The following is a 19,806-nucleotide window of genomic DNA, read 5'->3' as shown; positions in this document are numbered from 1 at the left end:
ATCACGCGGCCGGCCGGCCCCCGGTCTCCCTCTCGCGCATGCGCGAGAGATCGCGAGCCGTCCTTGGACGCGGGCGACGCCGTTTGCGCCTGCGAGGGGCGATTCTCCCGCCAGGCCCCACCCGCTCAGTCCCGCCCGCGCATGCGCACAGCGTGCTTTGTTCCCCCTCCCCTCGGCGCGTCTAGCTCCCCACCATTTTGTGCCGTGATCGCCAGGTTTGCTGCTGGGTTGTGCCGTGTTCTCCTGCGCGTTCGGGCTCGAGGCCAAATCTCGAAGGGGCCTTGATGGCGGAGAGTCAATCAGCGGCCGGACTGGGGGATTTCACATCCCTTGGTGGGGCCGCAGCCTTTGGTTCGGAACCTGAAACCCGGCGGCTGAGCGAGCTGCGAGTCATCGACCTGCGGGCTGAGCTCAAGCGGCGTAACCTGGACAGCGGCGGCAACAAGAGCGTCCTCATGGAGCGCCTGAGGAAGGTGAGGTGAAGCGCGGCGGGGGAAGCGGGGGGGGAGCGGCGTGCGGCCATCCGGGTCCTTTGTCTGTGGCGCTCTCGGCGCGTGCGCGCTCGGGCCCGGGGCCCTGAGGGGAGCGGGACGGTCCTGAGGGGAGCGCGGCCCCGCTGCTGCCGCCGGGCGCCCGTGGGGTGTTGTTGGGTACCGGCGTGTCCCCTTTGCTGCCGCCGCTGCCTTTGAGCTGTTGCACGGCCCCGCTCTGTGGTGTGGGCGCCCGTTCTGCCGCCCGCGCTCCATCGCTGCTCCGAGCGCGGCTCGGGTTGCACTGGGTGGAATGTGAGATGGCCTCGGCCTGCCCGTCACTGCCTGACCCCGGCGTCCGCGCGTCCTCTCCCGCTTTATTGTCCCGTTCCTCCGGCACGCACAGACGTGCCTCTTCCCCGTACCCGTTCTCGTGTTTCTCTGTGCCGTTCGCAGAATGGGTAAGCTGGGAAGGGATCGCAGTGGGTCACCTGCTCCAGCAGGGTTTTGTCCTGGAACCCTTGGTACAGGATTTCGTCCAGACAGTTCCTGAATACGTCCAGTGAGAGAGACTGCACGCCATCCCTGAGCTATCTATTCCAGTGCATGCTTACTTGCACTGTAAATATTTTTGTCCTCCTACTTAGGTGGAACTTTCTGTGCATCATTTTCTGCCCTGATGCTTGGCACTACACTTGACCCTGTTCCATCTCTCTGACCTCTCTGGAGTGTGTTCCCACAGACTTCCATGAGGATAGAACAGCATGATCAGCCTTGGCCCTTTTATGGGTTCTAACAAGCCTGCACATTGAGAAAAAACTTAGGCACCTGAGCTCCTGTGAGAGTCTCTCCCAGTTTTACGCTGTTGATGAGTTTATCTGCAGAGCAGGGAGCTTTATTCCCCAGCTGTAGCCTGATTTTCCTGTAGGGATGTGTTCCTCCCTATTATTTAGTATTTCTGACAGGTGTGCAGCTGCCTGGCTGTATGACCTGAGCTAGGGAGAGACACCAATGTTTCTCTCTGAAAAATCCTAAAAAATACAGTTGTGGTTAAACCCTAGCAGGCAGCCTGGCACCCCATAACTGTGTTCTCAGCACAAACTCCAACCACAGACCCTGTCAGCTGCTGTGAAGAGAATTAACTGCCCCATCCAAAGCCAGTACAAATGCATAGCAGCAAATCATACAGTGGATATCATCCTGCTGTCTCCCAACAGGCCATTGAGGAAGAAGGAGGAGATCCTGATGAAATTCCAGTGGCCTCAGAGCTGACCACAAAGAGAATGCCAAAAAGAACTAGCAAAGGTACAGTGTCTGGACACTTGCACTTCCATTGTTTGCATGGTGCTAGAACTTGGCATACTAACTTTTTTCCTCCTGTTAAAGTAGTTTAATTTGAAAAAAAAATTGCTTGTTACTTTGTGGAAAATGGTAAAACTCTCTTGCATTAATGAGTAATAACAACTTTAACCTGTGTTTTATTAGGAAGTCTTGAAACTCGAAGATGAAACTGTAAATTGCAGGTGTTTCTGTATTTGTGACCATGAGTAGAATTGTGTCAGGTACAGAGCAAGCTGCTGCAGCCTAAGCTCCATGGAAAGCCTCTATAATTTGTAAACTATAATTATATTTAACTGTATGTTGCTTCAAAATATTAAGTGTTGTACATGCCATTTTAAACGTGGCTTACTTGAGTTGCTGATAACTAGTTCTTTAAAATACTTTCTGATGAGAAACAGGTTATTAAGCTGCTTCTTTTAAGACAGAGTGGCTAAAAATAGAAAAAGAGCTGTTGTCTTTGAATAGCAGTTTGGGGGTGACAGATGTGCATAAAAGTGATTTGTATGTCCAGGATCTTGAAAGTGAACACTAATTCTTAAATCCTTTTAATTAAGGGAGATGTTTTCATAACAATCTTAAGGTGTTACTTTTAAATGGATTACCCTGAGGCTGTTGTGTCTTTTTAGGTATTGAAGTGTTGTGGAATGAGACTGTAGCTTTAGAAAAATACTGTAGCATAAAAAAAGAAAAAATGTTCATGCTCCTTCTGTTTATTTTTATGGGGTGACAAAGGGACCTCAGTTACATCCATACAGACCCAAACTTCTGAACCAGCCTCATCACGTTTACTTGTTGTAACAGATAATTCACCAAAGCTTAAACATAGTACAAAATGTAGTGCTACATCTCACTGCGGTGATACTGTTTTTAGGAAGAAAGCCAGAAGAAGAAGGGGTGGAAGACAATGGTCTAGAAGAAAACTCCAGAGACGGGCAGGTAGGTGAAATGATGATTGCAAGTTACTAAGACATTGCAGGTTACACGATGCACAAAACACACATTTACCCTATTCTCTCTGTAGGAGGATATTGAAGCCAATCTGGATACCTTGCAGGACATTGACATGATGGATATTAGTGTGTTAGATGAAGCTGAAATAGATAACAGCAGTGCTGTAGACTGTGGAGAAGATTACAGTCCTGACAATATCCTCGATTCTCTGTCCGATAACAAAGATAATGTCGAAGCAGAAATGAAAGAGCTTCCTGATCAGCTAACAGAAAATGAGGTGAGTGAGTAGAGGTCTTTGTAATTTTTCAGAAGATACTTGATGGAGATATGGGCACATGAAAAAGGTATTTCAGTCCAGTAGAATACAGGACATGAATGTGATCTGGTTTCTATTCCCCATTCACAGCTCTCATGTCCTACTCTTATAAATGGTAAATATTCTTGAGGCTTGAAATGTTCTCAGTAGGCAAGTCACCATCTTCCTTACCTTGCAGCATCATCTTTGCTTGCTGTGAAAGGAGCCTGGAATTGAAAATGCTTATTAGTTTCTGTATTCCCTCTTCCTGTCTGTACGTTATACGTGTTAAAGGGTATATGTGCATACACCCAGCCATCCAGGTATTTATATATGTGGGGAGAGAGAAAAATAAATTTTTAACTCGGGTAATTTGGATATCTTTTCTGCAGAAATAATGCCCTGGTTTAAGGAAGCTGTGTTGTTCTGTTTTTTCATAGAGATTGATAAAAGAAGAACTTCCCTGTTCTGACATTGTCAGGCTTTTGACTTGGTTTTAAGAGCAGCCTGCGATGTCACCTGCAGACAGCATAGGGTTATCCATGTGTCACATTCACTCCTCAAATATTATCCTTCTTGGATCCTTATGGGTTTGTTTTAGTTTATTTTACATTGTTCACTCATTGAACACAACATATTATTTCTTTGGCATCTGCATATCTGCTTCAACTTCTTATCATTTACCTTCTGTCACCTGAAAAGGGAGATTTTCTCAAAGCCTTTATGTTTGATTGGTCTGTCAGTGCCACGGGAAAGCCAGGACCCTTGGGCCCACAAAGTGTCAGCATCCTGTTCTGGGCACCTTCACTGGGAGTCCCCTGGACCAGAGAGTGCTTCCAGTGCCCTGGGGAGGGTCACACAATCAGAGACCCCTGTCCCAGGTCTCCTCAGCTGGGTGTGTTACTCACTGCAGGCAACTGGTGGTGCCCTTGAAGGACTTGCACTGATCCCTTTATGGAATAACAGCATTAATGTAATAGACAATTACAGCAGGTTAAGGTTCCAGGATTGCTGGTGGTAGTGTCTGTCTGCAAAACATCCCCACCATATTAAACCAGCTTTAATTCCTGACAGAAGCTGGCTGGAGTTCATCATTCATCACACTTACAGTACAATTCTTACCCACCAGACATCCCTAAAGGGGAGAAGACAGGTTCAGACTGTTGCAGTGGAGCCTTCCCTAACTTCTCCCCACTTTTAACTTATTTTTATACTATTCTTACATTTAGGTGGAGCCTGTGTGACTCTGGTTTTGCATCCTGTTCAGTGGGGGTGGTCATGCCTTGGAGGTGGGTGACATCAGTGTGACATGTGAGGTGACCCTTGGCACAGAGCTGTGCATTCTGCTGGGTCAGCAACAAGAAACCTTCTGTCTTTTCCTTGGGCTGACAGCTGCTCTGTGGCTTACCAGCTGCAATTTACCACAGAGTCCCACTCTTGCAGGGATTTCAAGAGAGCCTGGCTGTGGTGTCTGCACCCCAACAGACCAAGCAAACACAAAGGCTTGGAGAGAATGTCCCCTTTCATAGGACTGAACACAGAGTCATGGCAACAGCATCCCCTTCACCTGAAAGGCAATTTTGTGATATTCTCTAAATTAACTTAATGGATGAGTTTTGATTGCATCTTACCCTCAGCTCTTTTAAGAAAAAAGATTTTTGGGGTATGTTTTCAATTTGGAGAAGTGTAAACCTAAGTCAGCTTCATTTCTAATTTGTTTTTTTTATTTAGAAACTAAAGTTAAAAAGTGGGAAAGTGAAAAAACATGTTCAGTAACCACAGAAATGTGAGATAAGACTCTAAGAATAATTTTGAAATAGACAATGTCCTGTTGAAATTAAAATGAAAAGTAATTGGAGAAAGATATTTAAATATCAGGTATGTTTACATGTTGCTCCTCATTTGTGGGTCACACTCTGAAGTATCAATTGAGATTTAAATATGTCTGGTTTTCTTGAAAGGGAAGATTAAGTACAGGTGTATTCTCCTTAAGCTGCCTTTGTTAAGAAATACTTTTGTTCCTTTCTTACTCTTTTAGGACGATTATGATGAAATTGAACACAATTTGGAAGCCTCCTCTTCAGATTTAATTGAAATGAAGGTAAACTAAAAATGTAGCTGGGTGTTTTATTATTAATATTTACTGAGTTCTCATACTGCAAAAAAGAAAATGTGACCATAACATGAAATTGTAACAAAATCCCTTGCTCAGCACAGTGTGTGAATTGAGGGTGCCCTGTGGTTTTTCCCTACTTTTCAGTCAGCTCTCAAGATTTCCTTCACTTTATGGAGATTAAAAGGGTCTTGTACTGCTGATTTCTTCTCTCTCCCATGACTATATGAAGTAGTAGCTGGGTTTGTTTTTTACTCTGTAGTTGGTGTGGTGGTACACAGAGATACTTTATTGGTTTCGTTATAATTCAGATTTATTTAGGGAGAATGCAGTTGTGGCTGATACTTTGATTTGGCTTAATGTGCCAGAAAAGGTACTTCTATAAAATACTCATTTCCAGCATTTGATGAAAAAAAGAGCTAAATTTAATAGATGAATTTGTTTAGTTTTCAATTTTGGGATTGAGTAGGGAGTTGTTATTATTCTGTATTAGAAAATACATTTTATAAAATCCTCATTTTGTGGTCTTCTTTTCCTAAACAGAAAATGGAGAAGCTACACTTGGAGCCAGGTACTGTTAAAGAAAAACATATTCCTGTCTTTTCAACTAATACTTTTTAAACCATTAACTATTAAAAAACCCAAGCAAACAAACATAATTTGCATTATTTTTATAATGGACAATCCAGATCATGCAGGGTCATAGAGATTGGAAACCCAATCATATCCCCAGATCTGTGAAGTGATGCTTGAAATACTTCCAGTGAAATGAAATGGTTTAAAAACCTGTTAAACTACATAAGTGGATTTAGAGAAGTTTAATCACAGTTATAAAAGCTAAATATTCTACTTGTAAACAGATCTTGTGATATTGCACACACCTTAACTCTGTTACTATGTAGAGAGCAGTGAAAGCAGTAAAAAGATATTGTAGGGCATTAAAATGTAAAGATTAGTTACTGGATACAGAAGAAAGAAGAGTTTCTTCATGGAAATTTCATACAGATACTTTTCCCTTTCTGGACTGCAAACACACTCATGCACCATCAGAAGATGCCCAGTTCTCATGTTGGACTGTCTCTGCTAAAAGAATTTCACAGAAATTTAAAAATTGAACTCTCAGTGCCTTGATACGTTCAGTTAAGCGTCTCGGACTCTGGAAGCTAACTAGAGAAGAAACAGAGCTGAACGATTTGCTGAAGAATATGAAGGCTGAGCCCGAAGTTTTTTGTTAAATCTGTGGGGGCATTTTTCTTGGCTGTTGAGGTGCTAGGGCTGATTTGTCAGGGTGTGAGAGAGCAGTTAGCGTGGTAGGTGTAACACTGTGTACACTAGGGTTTTCCAATCTCTGTGTAGCTTAGCAGTTCTCTTGGTGTTAGTGTGGCAGCCATGCCAGTTCCACATTTGTGATTGCTGTATTTCCCTGGTGATTAAATCTTGTGCCATTCTATTCCTGTTAAATCCGTAGAAAATGAGAAAATACTCGACATTTTGGGGGAAACTTGTAAATCTGAGCTACTTAACGAAGAACCTCCCGAAGCGGAGCGGCCGCGTGCGCAGGAAGCCAGTAACGCGGGGCCAGGCAAGAGGCTGGCTGAGGAAGAGGACGCTCTCGCTGCCGCTCAGCTGGAGGAAGATGCTTTAGCTTTGGACAGCAAATCGGCCCAAGCTTTGGCAAGGAAGGAAGCAAAGCGTTTAGTGGTAGCGAAAGGGGAGACAAGTGAACAGAGCCCCGAGGAAGAGGCCCCGGACTCTGAAGGTGTAGTGGTAGAGACCCTAAGCGATCAGAGTAGCAAACGCTCCCAAGGCCTGGAAGCCTCTAGTGGGGAGACAGCGGAGAAAGGCGCAGGTGCCGAAGCCAGAGATAGCAAAGAAGATGGCAAGAGAGCAGAAGACAAAGCTAATTCTGAGGAATCTTCCCCTGCCACTAAAGAGTCCTCAGCCAGTGAGGGCGGTGATCAGAAAAAGAGGTTTGTTTTTTCTCCGTTCTAGACCAGATGCTATCTTTTATCATTGGTCCTTAAGTGATGCGAATAAGCTGTTTCCTTCAATTGGCCTCCGAGACTGATGAAATTGTAGCCTATTCCTAAAGGTCTCTTTTATTTCTCCATGTGCAGATATTTTTATTTTTTTTAATCGCAGTGGGTTTGATTTCTTTCCTTCATCAACCTTCAAAGGTTGTTTTCCCAAATTACTCTTATTTGTAATCATCTTCTTAATGTAAGTCTGTTTAAGAATCTGACTTCGTTATTTCTTGTCAGATTTCTTAAATCCAGTATACAAAGGTGTGTTTTCGTTTGCAACATATTTTCTGGTAGGTATTTAATTTTAGCTTTTTTCATAGTTTATATTTAGTCACTTTTCTTTCTGACTTGAATAATGTGGTGTTTTGTCTTTAGCCCTGTTGAGGAGGACAGAGATACAAAGATAATCTCAAAAGATGAGAAAGGTATGTCTGTTTTTAGATGTAAAACTTCAATGATTGCTTGGATGTCTGTTTGTCTTGGGTGGGTTATTTCAGTAGAAATTGATTGCAATCTATGCAGTTTTTGATTAGCATAAATTCACCCCTTTCTGCATTTTCCTGATAATGTCTAAATAAGTATTTTCCTATAATGCATTTTTTTCAGGACATGTGCTTTGCACTGTTGTGTTTGTATCTTGATTTTTAAAGGTCGATGTTAATACATGGCAATTCTGGGTTTTGGCACTGGAGATGCCCACTAACACCTGTTAGCAACATTCTTCAATTGTTTGCTTTACTATACACTTGGAGTTCTCCGTCCCATTTTCTGCTTTGCTGAAGTAATTTGGCATCCAGTGTTCACATACTTAAGTACCACAAATATTACAGCTTAATGTTGTCTTGAAATTATATTGATTTTATGAAATTTCTGTCCACACAGATCCTATCTATGGTGCAAATATGCATCATAGACAAGAATAATATATTTTGATCCTAATGAAGATACCTTCATAATTCTTGCTTTTAATGCACCAGGCAGCTCTGTTCTCTTAAATGCTGCTGTCAGGTACTTCAGCCCTTTAAAGTATGGAAGTTCCAGCAATTCCTATAAAAATCAAGAAACTCATTATGAGATCTGACTGCCAGCTGGACAGGAGGAATTGGATTGGTTTTAATTGGGTTTTACAACCCAGACTCACCTCCCTGTCAGCTGCTTTTTCCAAGACCTTGGGTTATGTAACCTGTTTGCACAAGCTGCTGGCCCTCCCTTGTTAGGGTCAATTTACCTCTTGCTTCCAGTCTGTAATCTCGAGTTATCTTATTTCAGAATATTTGAAGGAGTTTTCTGTTCATGCTGTCCTTTACCTAAGGACTTGAGTGTATTATTTTTGTGGACTGAGAACACCCTTTCTTGAGTTTGCTTTCAGAGCTGCCTTCAGGAATTTGGGTGTCTGAAACCACCTTGCTCCTGCATCCCTCTCCCACATTTGTTTTATTCATGTTCTGGCTTTGTGAACAGCAGTGGTGAGAGGGAGCTGCTTGACTGTGTAACATACTCTGCATGCAGAGCAAAGTGACTGAGCCAGAAGGAACCTAAAATAGTATGTACAAGTCAGGTCTGACTCATACATTGCTATTTGCCCACTTGTATGAAAGGGTTTTATTTAGGATGAAGAGTTTTCCATATTCCGTGCAATAATTCTGAAAACTGTGTCAACAAGAGTGCAGAAAAATAAATTTACGAGCTCACCCTGGTGGGTTTGGCTGTCAATGGATGCACATCTGAAAGATTTCTCCGTTGTTGGTGGTTGGCTCCCAATACCTGCATTGTTCTTGGTTCCAAGTTAAATGTTTTCAAGTCCCAGTATTTCTTTGTCTTAAAGGTACAGAACCATTGCAGGAGCACTTTTTAAAATCTTGTGGGAGGGCAAAACCTGACATTAAGACTGATCAATCCTTAATCAAAAAGGACGTTAATATACTTTTAAAAATCTTAGAAAACCTCATTGGTAAAATAGCAGAAAAGAGAAAAATGAGCACTTTCTTCTTTCTCCAGGATTCTGGTGCCAGAGTAACTACAGACAGTAATTTTTAAGTTGTAGAAATGTGTGGAGTAAAAGCATCAAAGCCTTTGGCTGAGCTTTTTAAAACACCAGGACAATGCATCTCCCACATGTTTGTGTGCATGGCATACCTTTGTCCATGCCCTTCTGAGATAAATAATGGCACAAGTGTGCTTATCCCAAAAACTCCCACCTCTTTATGGCTGTTTTTGTAAGAGATTGATACAAATCACTGCATCCCTCTCTAGGAAACTTATTTAAATATTAATTTAATTAATAAATAGAAATTTAATATTAATTGTGTTCTCAGTTCCTTGTGCTAGTGACTGAAATTATCAGGATGTAGAAGATGGAAAGGCACCCAAATAAATTATCATTTTGGAAAGGTTCTGGGAAAAATGACTTCTGTAAAACTCCATATATCACCAAAAAACCCCAAAGCAGAAGTATGGAAACAGAGAGCTGGAGTGAAACCCATTCAGTGAGGCCTTGGAGCTGCCCAGACTGACAGAAGGACAGGACAGACTTTTCAAAGGAGACTGGAAACAGAATCCTTGTGTGAGTGCTTCATGCAAACACTGAACCTTGGGCATCAGTTCACTCTTTAATCACTTGATGGTGGGTGTTCAGACTTGGCAGGTTCATTAGCATTTATTAAATCACCTTTGGAGCTGAGATGCAGAATTGCCCAGGGGTGTTCTGGAATTCTTGCATGGTTTAAGCAGGCCAGGTCTAATTTCCTGGCTTCCTAGGCCAGGTCTTTCCTAACTCCTGCAGCTGAGGTCAGACTCTGAATCCCAACTGTGGAATCTGTGTGGGCAGAAACAGAAATTTCCTTGGTTTCTTGGTGGTGAATGGCTTCCTTGAGAGGAATTCTGCATCCCAACAGCATTCCCTTGGAGTTAAGATAAAAATGAGATAAAATAAAAATGAGTTAATAAAGAAACACATGAGCACGTGTGGGGTGCAGACACAGATCCCACAACTCTTCTGTAAGTTACTGGGATCTATCCTGGCCCATTTTGAAGGGCCTCATTAATTCAGAGGTGCCCTAATCCAGTTGCTATCTTGAAGAATGATATGAAATATTTCTATATCAAAACTCATAGTTCCACCCACATTTTTGGATTTGTGCTGCTCCTTACCTTCAGCAAAGCAAATCATGGGAGGAGAATATCACACAATGCATTTCACTTCCTCTGTGATTTAAAAAAATCAAAAATTTGTGATCATGCTCTGTTTTAATTCACGTAACAATTCAAGTAATTAATCCCAATAATTAGGATTTGGGGTATGTTTTGGTTTTGTCTGTTTGTTTTCCCACCTAGGTCGCAGTGCTAGCAGTTCTGGTAGAAACTTTTGGGTGAGTGGATTGGCTTCCACCACCAGAGCTACAGATCTGAAGAATCTGTTTAGCAAATATGGGAAGGTAAGGGGTTATTTTTGTTGGTTTGGTTTTGTTTTGGTGTTTGGTTTGTTTGAAACTGTTAATAAGACTTTTTAAACTCTCATCACAAAGTACCCATGAAAGGAGTCCAATTACCAAAAATATAGGGGGAAGTCCAGGCTAAGTACTCAGTGAATGACTGGAGGTTTTTTATTCTGTTGCTCAGAATATATAAAAATAAATATGAAATTCCATTTGTGGTCCTTTATTTGAAATAGTCAGTAACTATATACACACACTTCTGTGCTGCACTATGGTATTTTCACCTGCTGAAAATTCACAGGCAATAGTGAATTAAATACTTTTTAAAGATTTCCTTAGGATTAAGTAAAATATGCAGTAAATGTTGAGACAGAATTACTGGAGAATATCTTAGGAATTGCCTTAGTAACTTCAATTTTAATTTATCAAGAGTTGGCAGTTCCTTTGAAAAACACTTGTTTGGGTAGTCAGGGGTATGGGGAGGTGTTGTTCGGTTTTGCAGTTGTTGTTAAGGACAGACAAAACGTCAAATCTCCCTGTCAGCTGGAAAATTGAAAGAGTTCAATGAAAGGCTGATACCAGAGCCATCAGTAAGGATTTTTGTCAGATCTCTGAAGGCTTTTTAGAGATTACTACCAGCAGATTGTAATAAAAGCAAATTTTATGTGCTGACAATCAGCCATTGGATGTTTTACTGATGAAAATACTCTGAAACTTAAATATGATTTTACAAATAGGTACAAAAATTGATTGATTGTAGCACAGCTTGGAGTTTGAAAGTCATGGGACTAGCAGAACCTTTTTAATGCTCCTTGTAATGCAATGTTTACATTGATGTGCTTAGAATTCCATCTGGTAACCTAAAATGTTGGTCATGGAGATGTGCCACAAAACTTTAAATGTAATTAAAAGCTAAACAACAGCCAGCCTAGCATTTGGCTCTAGATAGATGCCATGGTACCATTGAGTCATTTAAATAAAATATTATTATTTTCTTCAGGGTGTTAACAGAGGCAGAGCTTCCTGAAAGTAGATGTACTTGTGCAGTAAAGCAAATGCTCAGAAGTAGGTTCTTTATTCAGCTGTACTTTGAAACATCTCTCCTGAAATGATTGATTTCTGTATTACAAAGTGAGCTGTACTGAAAATCTGAGCATATATAAACACCATTTGTGTGACCTTTTCAAGCTCTAGTTTTCAGGGAAGCTTCATGGTTCTTAAGGATTGCAGATAACATTGTTGATCTGCCTCAGCAGTAAGATATAAACATTTTTTGGAGGGAAGGTGGCACTTAGCAGCTGAGCATTAATGTGGAAATCTGCTTTAAAAAATTGTATTGGTATTTACTATTTTATACTAAAGCAAAGTGATGGTATTGATGTAAAGTTAGATGCCTTTTAAATAAATTTTATTGTCATCTTTAGCTCCCACCTCTTGGTTCAGCTTTTGTAGCATTCCACTGGTAACAGAAGCATGGTTGGCTCCAAGCAATGCACCTTTTGTACTTGTTAATCTCTCAAAACCAGAACTTTCCTGCCTGGTAGTAGCCAGGAATTAAAAAGAGCAGAAGTGGAGCTTGCAGTTGGTGCTGTTAAACCTTGGGGACTTGTCCCAGGGAGAGTAATTGCAGTTTTTTTGGGAAGGTGGTGGGGGCCAAGGTGGTGACCAACGCTCGCAGCCCCGGCGCTCGCTGCTACGGCTTTGTCACCATGTCCACAGCTGAGGAGGCCACCAAGTGCATCACCCACCTGCACAAGACAGAGCTGCATGGCAAGATCATTTCTGTGGAAAAAGTGAGTACTGGGCCTCAGAGATGCTGAGTTGCCACCAGATTGTGCAAATGATCGAGGTCACATTCTCAGCTGATGATGTGCAAAATAAATTTCAGGCAAAAAATGAACCCGCTGGGAAGAAGACAAGTGAAAAAAAAGAGTGTGAAGCAAAGAGAGAAACAGTCAGTGAGAGGTACTGTGTTAAAAATTCTCCTACCAAAGGTGTTTTGCTGTGCTTCAGTCTGTGTTGATGTCAGGGAAAAGTAAAGTTGCACTAAGAATTTCAGTGACAAACATTCAGAAAAGAGGAGTGCGTGGATTTTTTTTTTTCAGCTTTTACTACAAGATAGACTTCAGTGGATGTGCAGTGCCTAAATTAAATGTTTCTATTTGGCATTGGAAGGTTGCATTTTCGAGTACACCTTTTAATTTGGCCGTATTTGAGGTTTAGTGATGATGGTGAGGCTTTCATGTCTTAAATCTGTCAGAAAGACCATGTGAGGATTTTGATCTGTGTCACTGTTTCTTCATTACCTTGTGTCTCATTGGAATAGGGTTTCCTCCAGGTCCCAAACAGTTAAAACAGAGTTGTCCAAGATCTGTTCCCAGATCATGTTCTTGAGCACTGTGCTCTTCCTCTCTAGCATTGCTGAAAGTAGCTGAAAGAGGCACTAAGAGAGTGAATTAAACACTGAGAACTTTGCCTTCTTGAATTATCTTCTTGAGGCATAACTTCTGTTAAATGCTACTTGCTGAGAATATTTTGCTATTATTTCACCCAACTGCCTGACAAAAATGGTTCATTGGCATGTTGTGTAAGAAACTCTGTGGGCACTAAGCACGTGGTGGTGTGAATTTGTCTTCATGCTTCCAGCTGAGATCCTGAATCCTGGCCAAGTTTGTTGACTACTGCACAGGATGGTCTGAATATCTTGTTTTATGGTGTAGAAAGTTATGGAAGGAAATGTTTGGAAATCTAATTATGATTGTTATCACATCAGAGTTCTGCTTTGTTGCTGGCATTTCCCTTGAATTTTTTTTTCTCTTAGTCTGTATTAGTCTAATCTGTATCAATATCTATCCACAGACCTGGTGGTGCTAAAAGGGATGAGAAATCTGACCAAAAAGATGATCCTAAAAAGACAGAAGATAAAGATGAAAAGGAAAAAAAAGATAAAGATGACCAGAAGTCTGGTTCATCAGATCAGTCTAAAACTATTAAATCAGGTAATTGGGTTGTTGGTTTTTTATACAAATATGTTGATGCAGGAATATTTAATTGTACGTAGTTCTTTCTAAAGATTCTAGGATTGTTTCAGATTCCAGAATGAATAAGGGGAGATGTTAAACATTGTGCAGTTCTTAAAAGAAGTGCCTGGATTAGGTGGAGTGAAATAATTGATTTTGAAGAGAGGATTAAATGCGAATGTTCACATGTTTGAGAGAATGGTATAGGTCATATAATTTGTTTCTTTCTGGTTTATTTAGGAAGTAAAGGAACAGAGAGAACAGTAGTCATGGATAAATCCAAAGGAGAACCTGTTATTAGTGTGAAAACATCCACTACATCAAAGGACAGAGTAAGTGATGCTTCTGCATGGGAAACATTTTCCTTAGAAACAGGAAAGTATAACCCACACTTGTCTTGCCAGTTTGTCCAATTAGAGTTTCTATAACATGGTTTTAATTAGTAAAATACCTCTCATTTGGCTGATACAGCACTCAAATCCTGCCAAACAAATGGGGCAAGGTATCACTGTATTAATGTATGGTGTGTGTAGTGGTAAAAAAGAACAGCTTTGGGAAAAAAGCAGGGACTAAGCTTTGAGATGTGAAGTGTGCAAATGGAAACAGAGCTCAGAGCATTGTTTGTGATGGTTGTCCTTTAATACATTAAAGTTTCTCTTTTAAATACAGAGTGTTAAGAGCCAGGACCGCAAATCAGAGAGCAGAGAGAGACAAGGGATTGTCCCCTTTGACAAAATCAAAGCACAGAGGAAAATGAGGGAGGCAGAGCAGCGCCGGTAAGAGCAGCACTGACATGGTTTGGGGTTTTTTCCCTAAGATAGATACAATTTTCATTTCTAATTAAAACAGAGAGAAAAAGGCCTTCAGTTTCTTTTCCCCACTTGTAATTTTGTTATAGTTTTATGGTCATCTATTGAACTTAATTTATGCATTTAATTATTTTTAATAGGGCTTTTTTTGGTTTTCATATGTTTAATAGGTTTCATAGTGTTTAAAGGTGATAATTTCCATCCTTCAAATTCCTTGCTAGAGCTGTGACCTGGATTCCATATTCTTCACACATTACAAAAATTCTATTTCTCACCTAAAAGTAGTCAGATTGAATAGGAGGAAAATAATTTTGTTATTTTTATTGAGGAGGAAAAATTTTCTCCCTCCTAGTTAAATTCCTGAGCTTTAACTCAGGAATCATTATCCACCATACCATCCTGCCTTTCTTCACAAAGATGGAATATTCTTCACAGATACTTTATTTCAATGTAAGAAATTAACTGTGGGCATTTGGATTCAGACTCTTCTGACCACATAGAAATATTTGTGGGCATTTGGATTCAGATTCTCCTGACCATAGAGAAGTATTTCCCTCTGGGGATGGGTTTTATGGGAGTCATTTGATCAGTCTCTAAATAAATTTGTGTACACCGAGTGTCTTCCCTCCACATGTGTTAATTTCAAGGGGATAATGCAAGTTTGCAGCCTCTGTGGTTTTAATTTTTACCACTCTTTTGACTTCCTTTCTTTGTTGAAGCATTGCCTGTGTCACTTCTGTCTCTGCTCAAACAGCACCCGCGAGCGCCGGGAGCGGCAGCAGCACCTCCAGACCATCCGCGAGCGGGAGGAGAGGGAGAGGCTGGAGATTGCTCGGGAGAGGCTGGAAATCGAAAGGCAGCGCCTGGAACGGGAACGGATGGAGAGGGAGAGGCTGGAAAGGGAAAGGATGCACATCGAGCATGAGAGGAGGAGGGAGCAGGACCGGATCCAGCGCGAGAGGGAGGAGCTGCGGCGCCAGCACGAGCAGCTGCGCTACGAACAGGAGCGGAGATCTGCCATGAGGAGACCCTATGACATAGACGGCAGGTAACGGCACCAAACCCTGATGGTGCCAGTGGGAAATGTCACTGCCAGGTTCTGTCTCATTTGCCTGGACTGGAAGAAGTCATCCATGTGCTCTCAGCAGTTGTTGGTTGCATTGAGATGGTCGTGTTTAATAGCCCAGGTTTTTCTACACCCTTTTGAACTTAATTTCCCTTCTTCTGGTTTTGAAGGAGGAACAGTATCAAAAGGCATTTATTGAATATCAAAGTGATCCCTGTGGCAGGGAGAAATGACACATCTGACTCCACTGATACCTAATTAATTACTTTATTATACTGTATTATTCAATACTATATTGCACTTCATCTAAACTGAATTTGCACAAGCACTCCACTCAACCGAACAGAATCTCGTGACTGTCAGCTGACAGTCTCAACACACACACATGGATCCAATTGGTCGATGAATCAAAATACACTAGTTCCCTTCAGGTGAACAGTCTTCCACAATGCATTCCACTTGTGCTCAACAAGAGGAGCAGCAATTGAGATAAGAATTGTTTTTTCTTTCTCTGAGGTTCCTCGCTGCAATTCCCAGAAAATATCCTTGGGAAGTTGTGCCTTGCTCTGCTCTTTGAAGAGAAATGTGATCACAGGCATTTATTATTTATTATCTGGGCTGAAATGAGACTGTTCTTTCTTTCAGGAGAGATGATCCATACTGGCCAGAAGCAAAACGAATGGCCATGAATGACAGGTACCACTCAGACTTCAGTCGCCAGGATCGCTTCCATGACTTCGATCACAGGGATCGTGGGCGTTACCAGGAGCATTCAATAGACAGGTTGGTGTCTCACCTCCACTGCTGCCTGAGAACAAAATACAAAACATGTACTTCATGCCACATTTGGTTCCATTTGCATTTTATTTTTCAAGTGTTACTTAGTGGCTGTGGACTTTCTCTTCCAAAACCATGAAAAGCCATGAGTTAAAGCTTCTGGCAGGCTTGGTCAGAGTGTTTTTCCAATGCTGTTTCACATATTTGTAGATTCTAAAAAATAATATTGTAGGCACCTAGAATTTTAACAAGAATGTTTTGGTTTATACATTAGGATTAATTTTGTTTCCCAGGCATCCAAAATGTGGCACATTTTCCATATGTTCCAGCTGTGTGTGCCTTTTGTGGATAATATGGCACAATGTGAGAGCAGGATTTTTCATCTGTGTTGTTAAATAAATGGATTTTTATAGACTGCTGTGTGTTTTACTATCACAGTCTGATTCTAATTGTCTGTTTCTAGGAGAGATGGATCCAGAACAATTATGGGAGATCGGGATGGACAAGTGAGTTGCTTTATAGAGCTACAGAAATATCTTTACATCTTAAAACCTGGTTTTCTATAGTGTGTGTGTGTCAGATTACATTTCAGTAGTTGAGAATTACATTATATCTACTAAAATATGTTGGATAAGATTAAATTCGAAGAGATATTATAAAAGATGTAGTTATTCTGATAGAAATCATAGCAAACAAGTTGTGTCAAAATACACTATTCCAAAAGATTGCATAGAAGAGGCAAAGGTACAAAGTACAAATTCACTCTCTGAGGTTACATGGTAATAACAGCTGAACTGTAGAGGTGTTTGTGGTTGAGGGCAGAATCCTCAATGGCCTTTACTGTGAGGTTTGGAGGGACCTGGATAGGCTGGAGAGTTGGGCTGATGGGAATAGCCTGAAGGTCAAGAGCAGGAAATACAAAGTCCTGGGCTGATCTTACCCATGTGCATTAATAACTGATTGGAGGGAGGATGTGGATAAGATGTAACAAGGTGCCACTCAGTGGTGCCCACTGAAAAGACAAGAGTCAGTGAGCACAAACTGGAACACAGTTCCATCTGAAGAGGATTCAAATCCCCTTTAACTGGGAACACTGGAACAGGTTGCATGGAGAACCTGTGAAGTCTCTAGCTGGAAAAGCCTGGAGCTGGCTGACCCTGAGCAGATGTCAGGAGGTCCCTTCCCTCCCAGATGATTGTGAGATGGAGCAGTTCCAGCTGTGAGCAGGTGTGTAAGAGCTCTGTCCCTTCCAGCACTACCCAGACGAGCGCCACGGAGGTCCCGACCGGCACTCGCGGGACTCGCGGGAGAGCTGGGGAAGCTACGGCTCCGACAGGAGGATGAGTGAGAGCAGAGGGATCCCCCCACAGTCACGGTTAGTGCTGGAAACACCTTCAAAACACCTCTTCTCCTGCACCTAAGGACTGTTTCCACATATCAACGTTTTTGGAAGATGTTATTTTTTTTCCAGCTTTCACCAAAGGTGTATTGGATGGACTGCAGATGATCAAAACATGCACTCACCTGATCTTTTTAATAGCTTCACATCTTAAAGTCATAATGCTTTCCATTAAACTTAACTAACATTCCTACCAAAGCTTGCTATTTTCAGGATAGTGGTTCTCCCCCAGTATCTTATTTATTTGTCATCTTAGTTGGTTTGAGCAGAAAAATTATTCTGAGATTTTACTTATAGCAATATAAATAAAAGATTTTGATAAATATCAATATAAATATAAGATTCACATGAGCCTTGGTAAGACATTCGAGTAAGTTTGTGACTTAGATTCAAACATATAAACTATTCCATGTGCTCTGGCTTGTGTGAGAAGATGGGAATTTCCTGTCTTCACAGGGATGGACGTGACTGGGGAGATCACAGTCGGAAGTTTGAAGGGCACCAAGATCGTTCCTGGCAGAGCAGCGTGGATGGAGGGATGATAGGACGGGATCATGAGAGATGGCAGGGTATGGCTCTTGCACAGCTCCTTAGCTGTGCTGCATGAAGAAGAAAATGCAGAGATCATCCTTGAAGTAAAACTCTTGCTGTGGATATAAATGTTTGAACTTTTTTAGGTGGCGGTAGAGGCAGACCTGGCCATGTGATGCATCGTGGAGGCATGTCAGGGTAAGAACTTTAAAAGGAGTGAAGTGTTTTGTTTTCCTCTTAAGGGACATTTCTTCTATTTAAATTGACAAAAGAAATATTTTATGGGAGTATCAGTTATCTAATTTGTTACTTAACTATCAAGCAGTAATTAAATATTCCCATGGCTTTTATGTAATGCATTTTATGAAAGAGTGAAAACAAACAGAACACCCATTCTAGCACTGAGTGTACCAGCATGAGAGAACACTAAAATGTCTGAATCCCTTTGCAGGCGTGGCAGTTTCATGCAGGGTGGCAATCAGAGTCAGATCATGCACGGAGGAGGAATGCAAGGAGAAGGATTTGCTGGCCAGGAAAGGGCAAACAGACCGAACGATCCTCGTTTCAACCGTCGCTACTGATTGTGTTTGGTTTTTAATGCAAGGTGGCAAGTGAAACAAATCTGTTACCCAGGGTTACCATTAATTGTAACTTATGGGCTACTGTAAGTGTAATTTTTTTTAAGCTGCTGCCATATTATGTCACTCAATCCAATGTGAACTCATTTGTTTTGTAAGGTGTTGTTCATATCCCATTTAAAAATGTTTGTTAATGAAGCATTCCATTTTCCATAAATAAACGCCAGTTTACAGTTACTTGCTTTGTTTCAGCAGTCCCTGTCAAACAGATTTCTTCAGCTGTGTGTTAAACCATAACTTTGTTTCAAGATGAAGTGTCAGAATGCCTTACAGGTGTCCCTTTGCACTCCCAGAAATAGTGAAATGTGTTTTCCCTCACAGCTGTCAGTTACCAACCCCTGTAACCATGGCCCATGTGCCACATAAGAGAGCATTTGTGGATCACAGCTGCCAAAGTTTGAATGCCCTGCCACTGCAAAATTGCCAAGGAGCTTGTAGGGCAGGGGGTGAAGAATTTTTTTCATCTGGTGTCATGTGCAGTATAATGTCTGGAAAATGAGTGAAATTCTGTGATAGCAGCAAAGCTTCTGTAAGACACAGCACAGAGGTGCTTGTCAGGATCACTTTATTTAGCTTCTGATAGATCAGGGTAGTCCAAAACTCCACCAGTCTTACAGCCCAGTAATTTTACCTAACAGTCCAAAATCTCCTTAGAAGCAGCCACTGACTGTGCTTTGGCATAATTTTGTGTTGAAGAACTGACATGATCAAGACTGGTGCAAATGATCTGTTGCTTTGTCACATCCAAGTTGTAATTTGTCTTTGTGCAGACATCTCTGGAGCAACATGACCTTATCCTTACCGTAAAATGGCCAAGAGGAAAAAAACCCTGTTACTTACATTTGTAGGGTCACTGGGGTTTTTCCATCCTTAGAGAAGGGGTTTTTTATGAGTTGCCTGAAGATATTTTTTCATTCATCAATGGAGAAAGCATGTTA

General features: G+C 41.5%; 1 protein-coding gene across 1 annotated transcript; it reads left to right on the top strand.

Moving 5' to 3' along the window:
* Positions 1–126: 126 nt before the first annotated feature.
* LOC103822018 (scaffold attachment factor B1-like) lies at positions 127–19,045 on the top strand. The gene is made up of 21 exons (XM_030231125.2): positions 127–473; positions 1,688–1,775; positions 2,683–2,747; positions 2,833–3,039; positions 5,096–5,158; positions 5,714–5,741; positions 6,639–7,140; positions 7,570–7,619; positions 10,528–10,628; positions 12,272–12,421; positions 12,517–12,593; positions 13,488–13,627; positions 13,889–13,980; positions 14,318–14,424; positions 15,212–15,505; positions 16,169–16,306; positions 16,764–16,806; positions 17,554–17,675; positions 18,156–18,268; positions 18,377–18,428; positions 18,682–19,045. Exons 1-21 carry the CDS (start codon positions 285–287, stop codon positions 18,809–18,811), a joined length of 2,751 nt encoding a protein of 916 aa, XP_030086985.2. The 5' UTR covers positions 127–284; the 3' UTR covers positions 18,812–19,045.
* Positions 19,046–19,806: the final 761 nt, after the last annotated feature.

This window comes from Serinus canaria, chromosome 28, assembly GCF_022539315.1.
Source record: "Serinus canaria isolate serCan28SL12 chromosome 28, serCan2020, whole genome shotgun sequence".
NCBI classification, from domain to species: domain Eukaryota; kingdom Metazoa; phylum Chordata; class Aves; order Passeriformes; family Fringillidae; genus Serinus; species Serinus canaria.
Note: the sequence above shows the minus strand (reverse complement) of the source record. Positions and strands in the feature narration are given on the sequence as shown.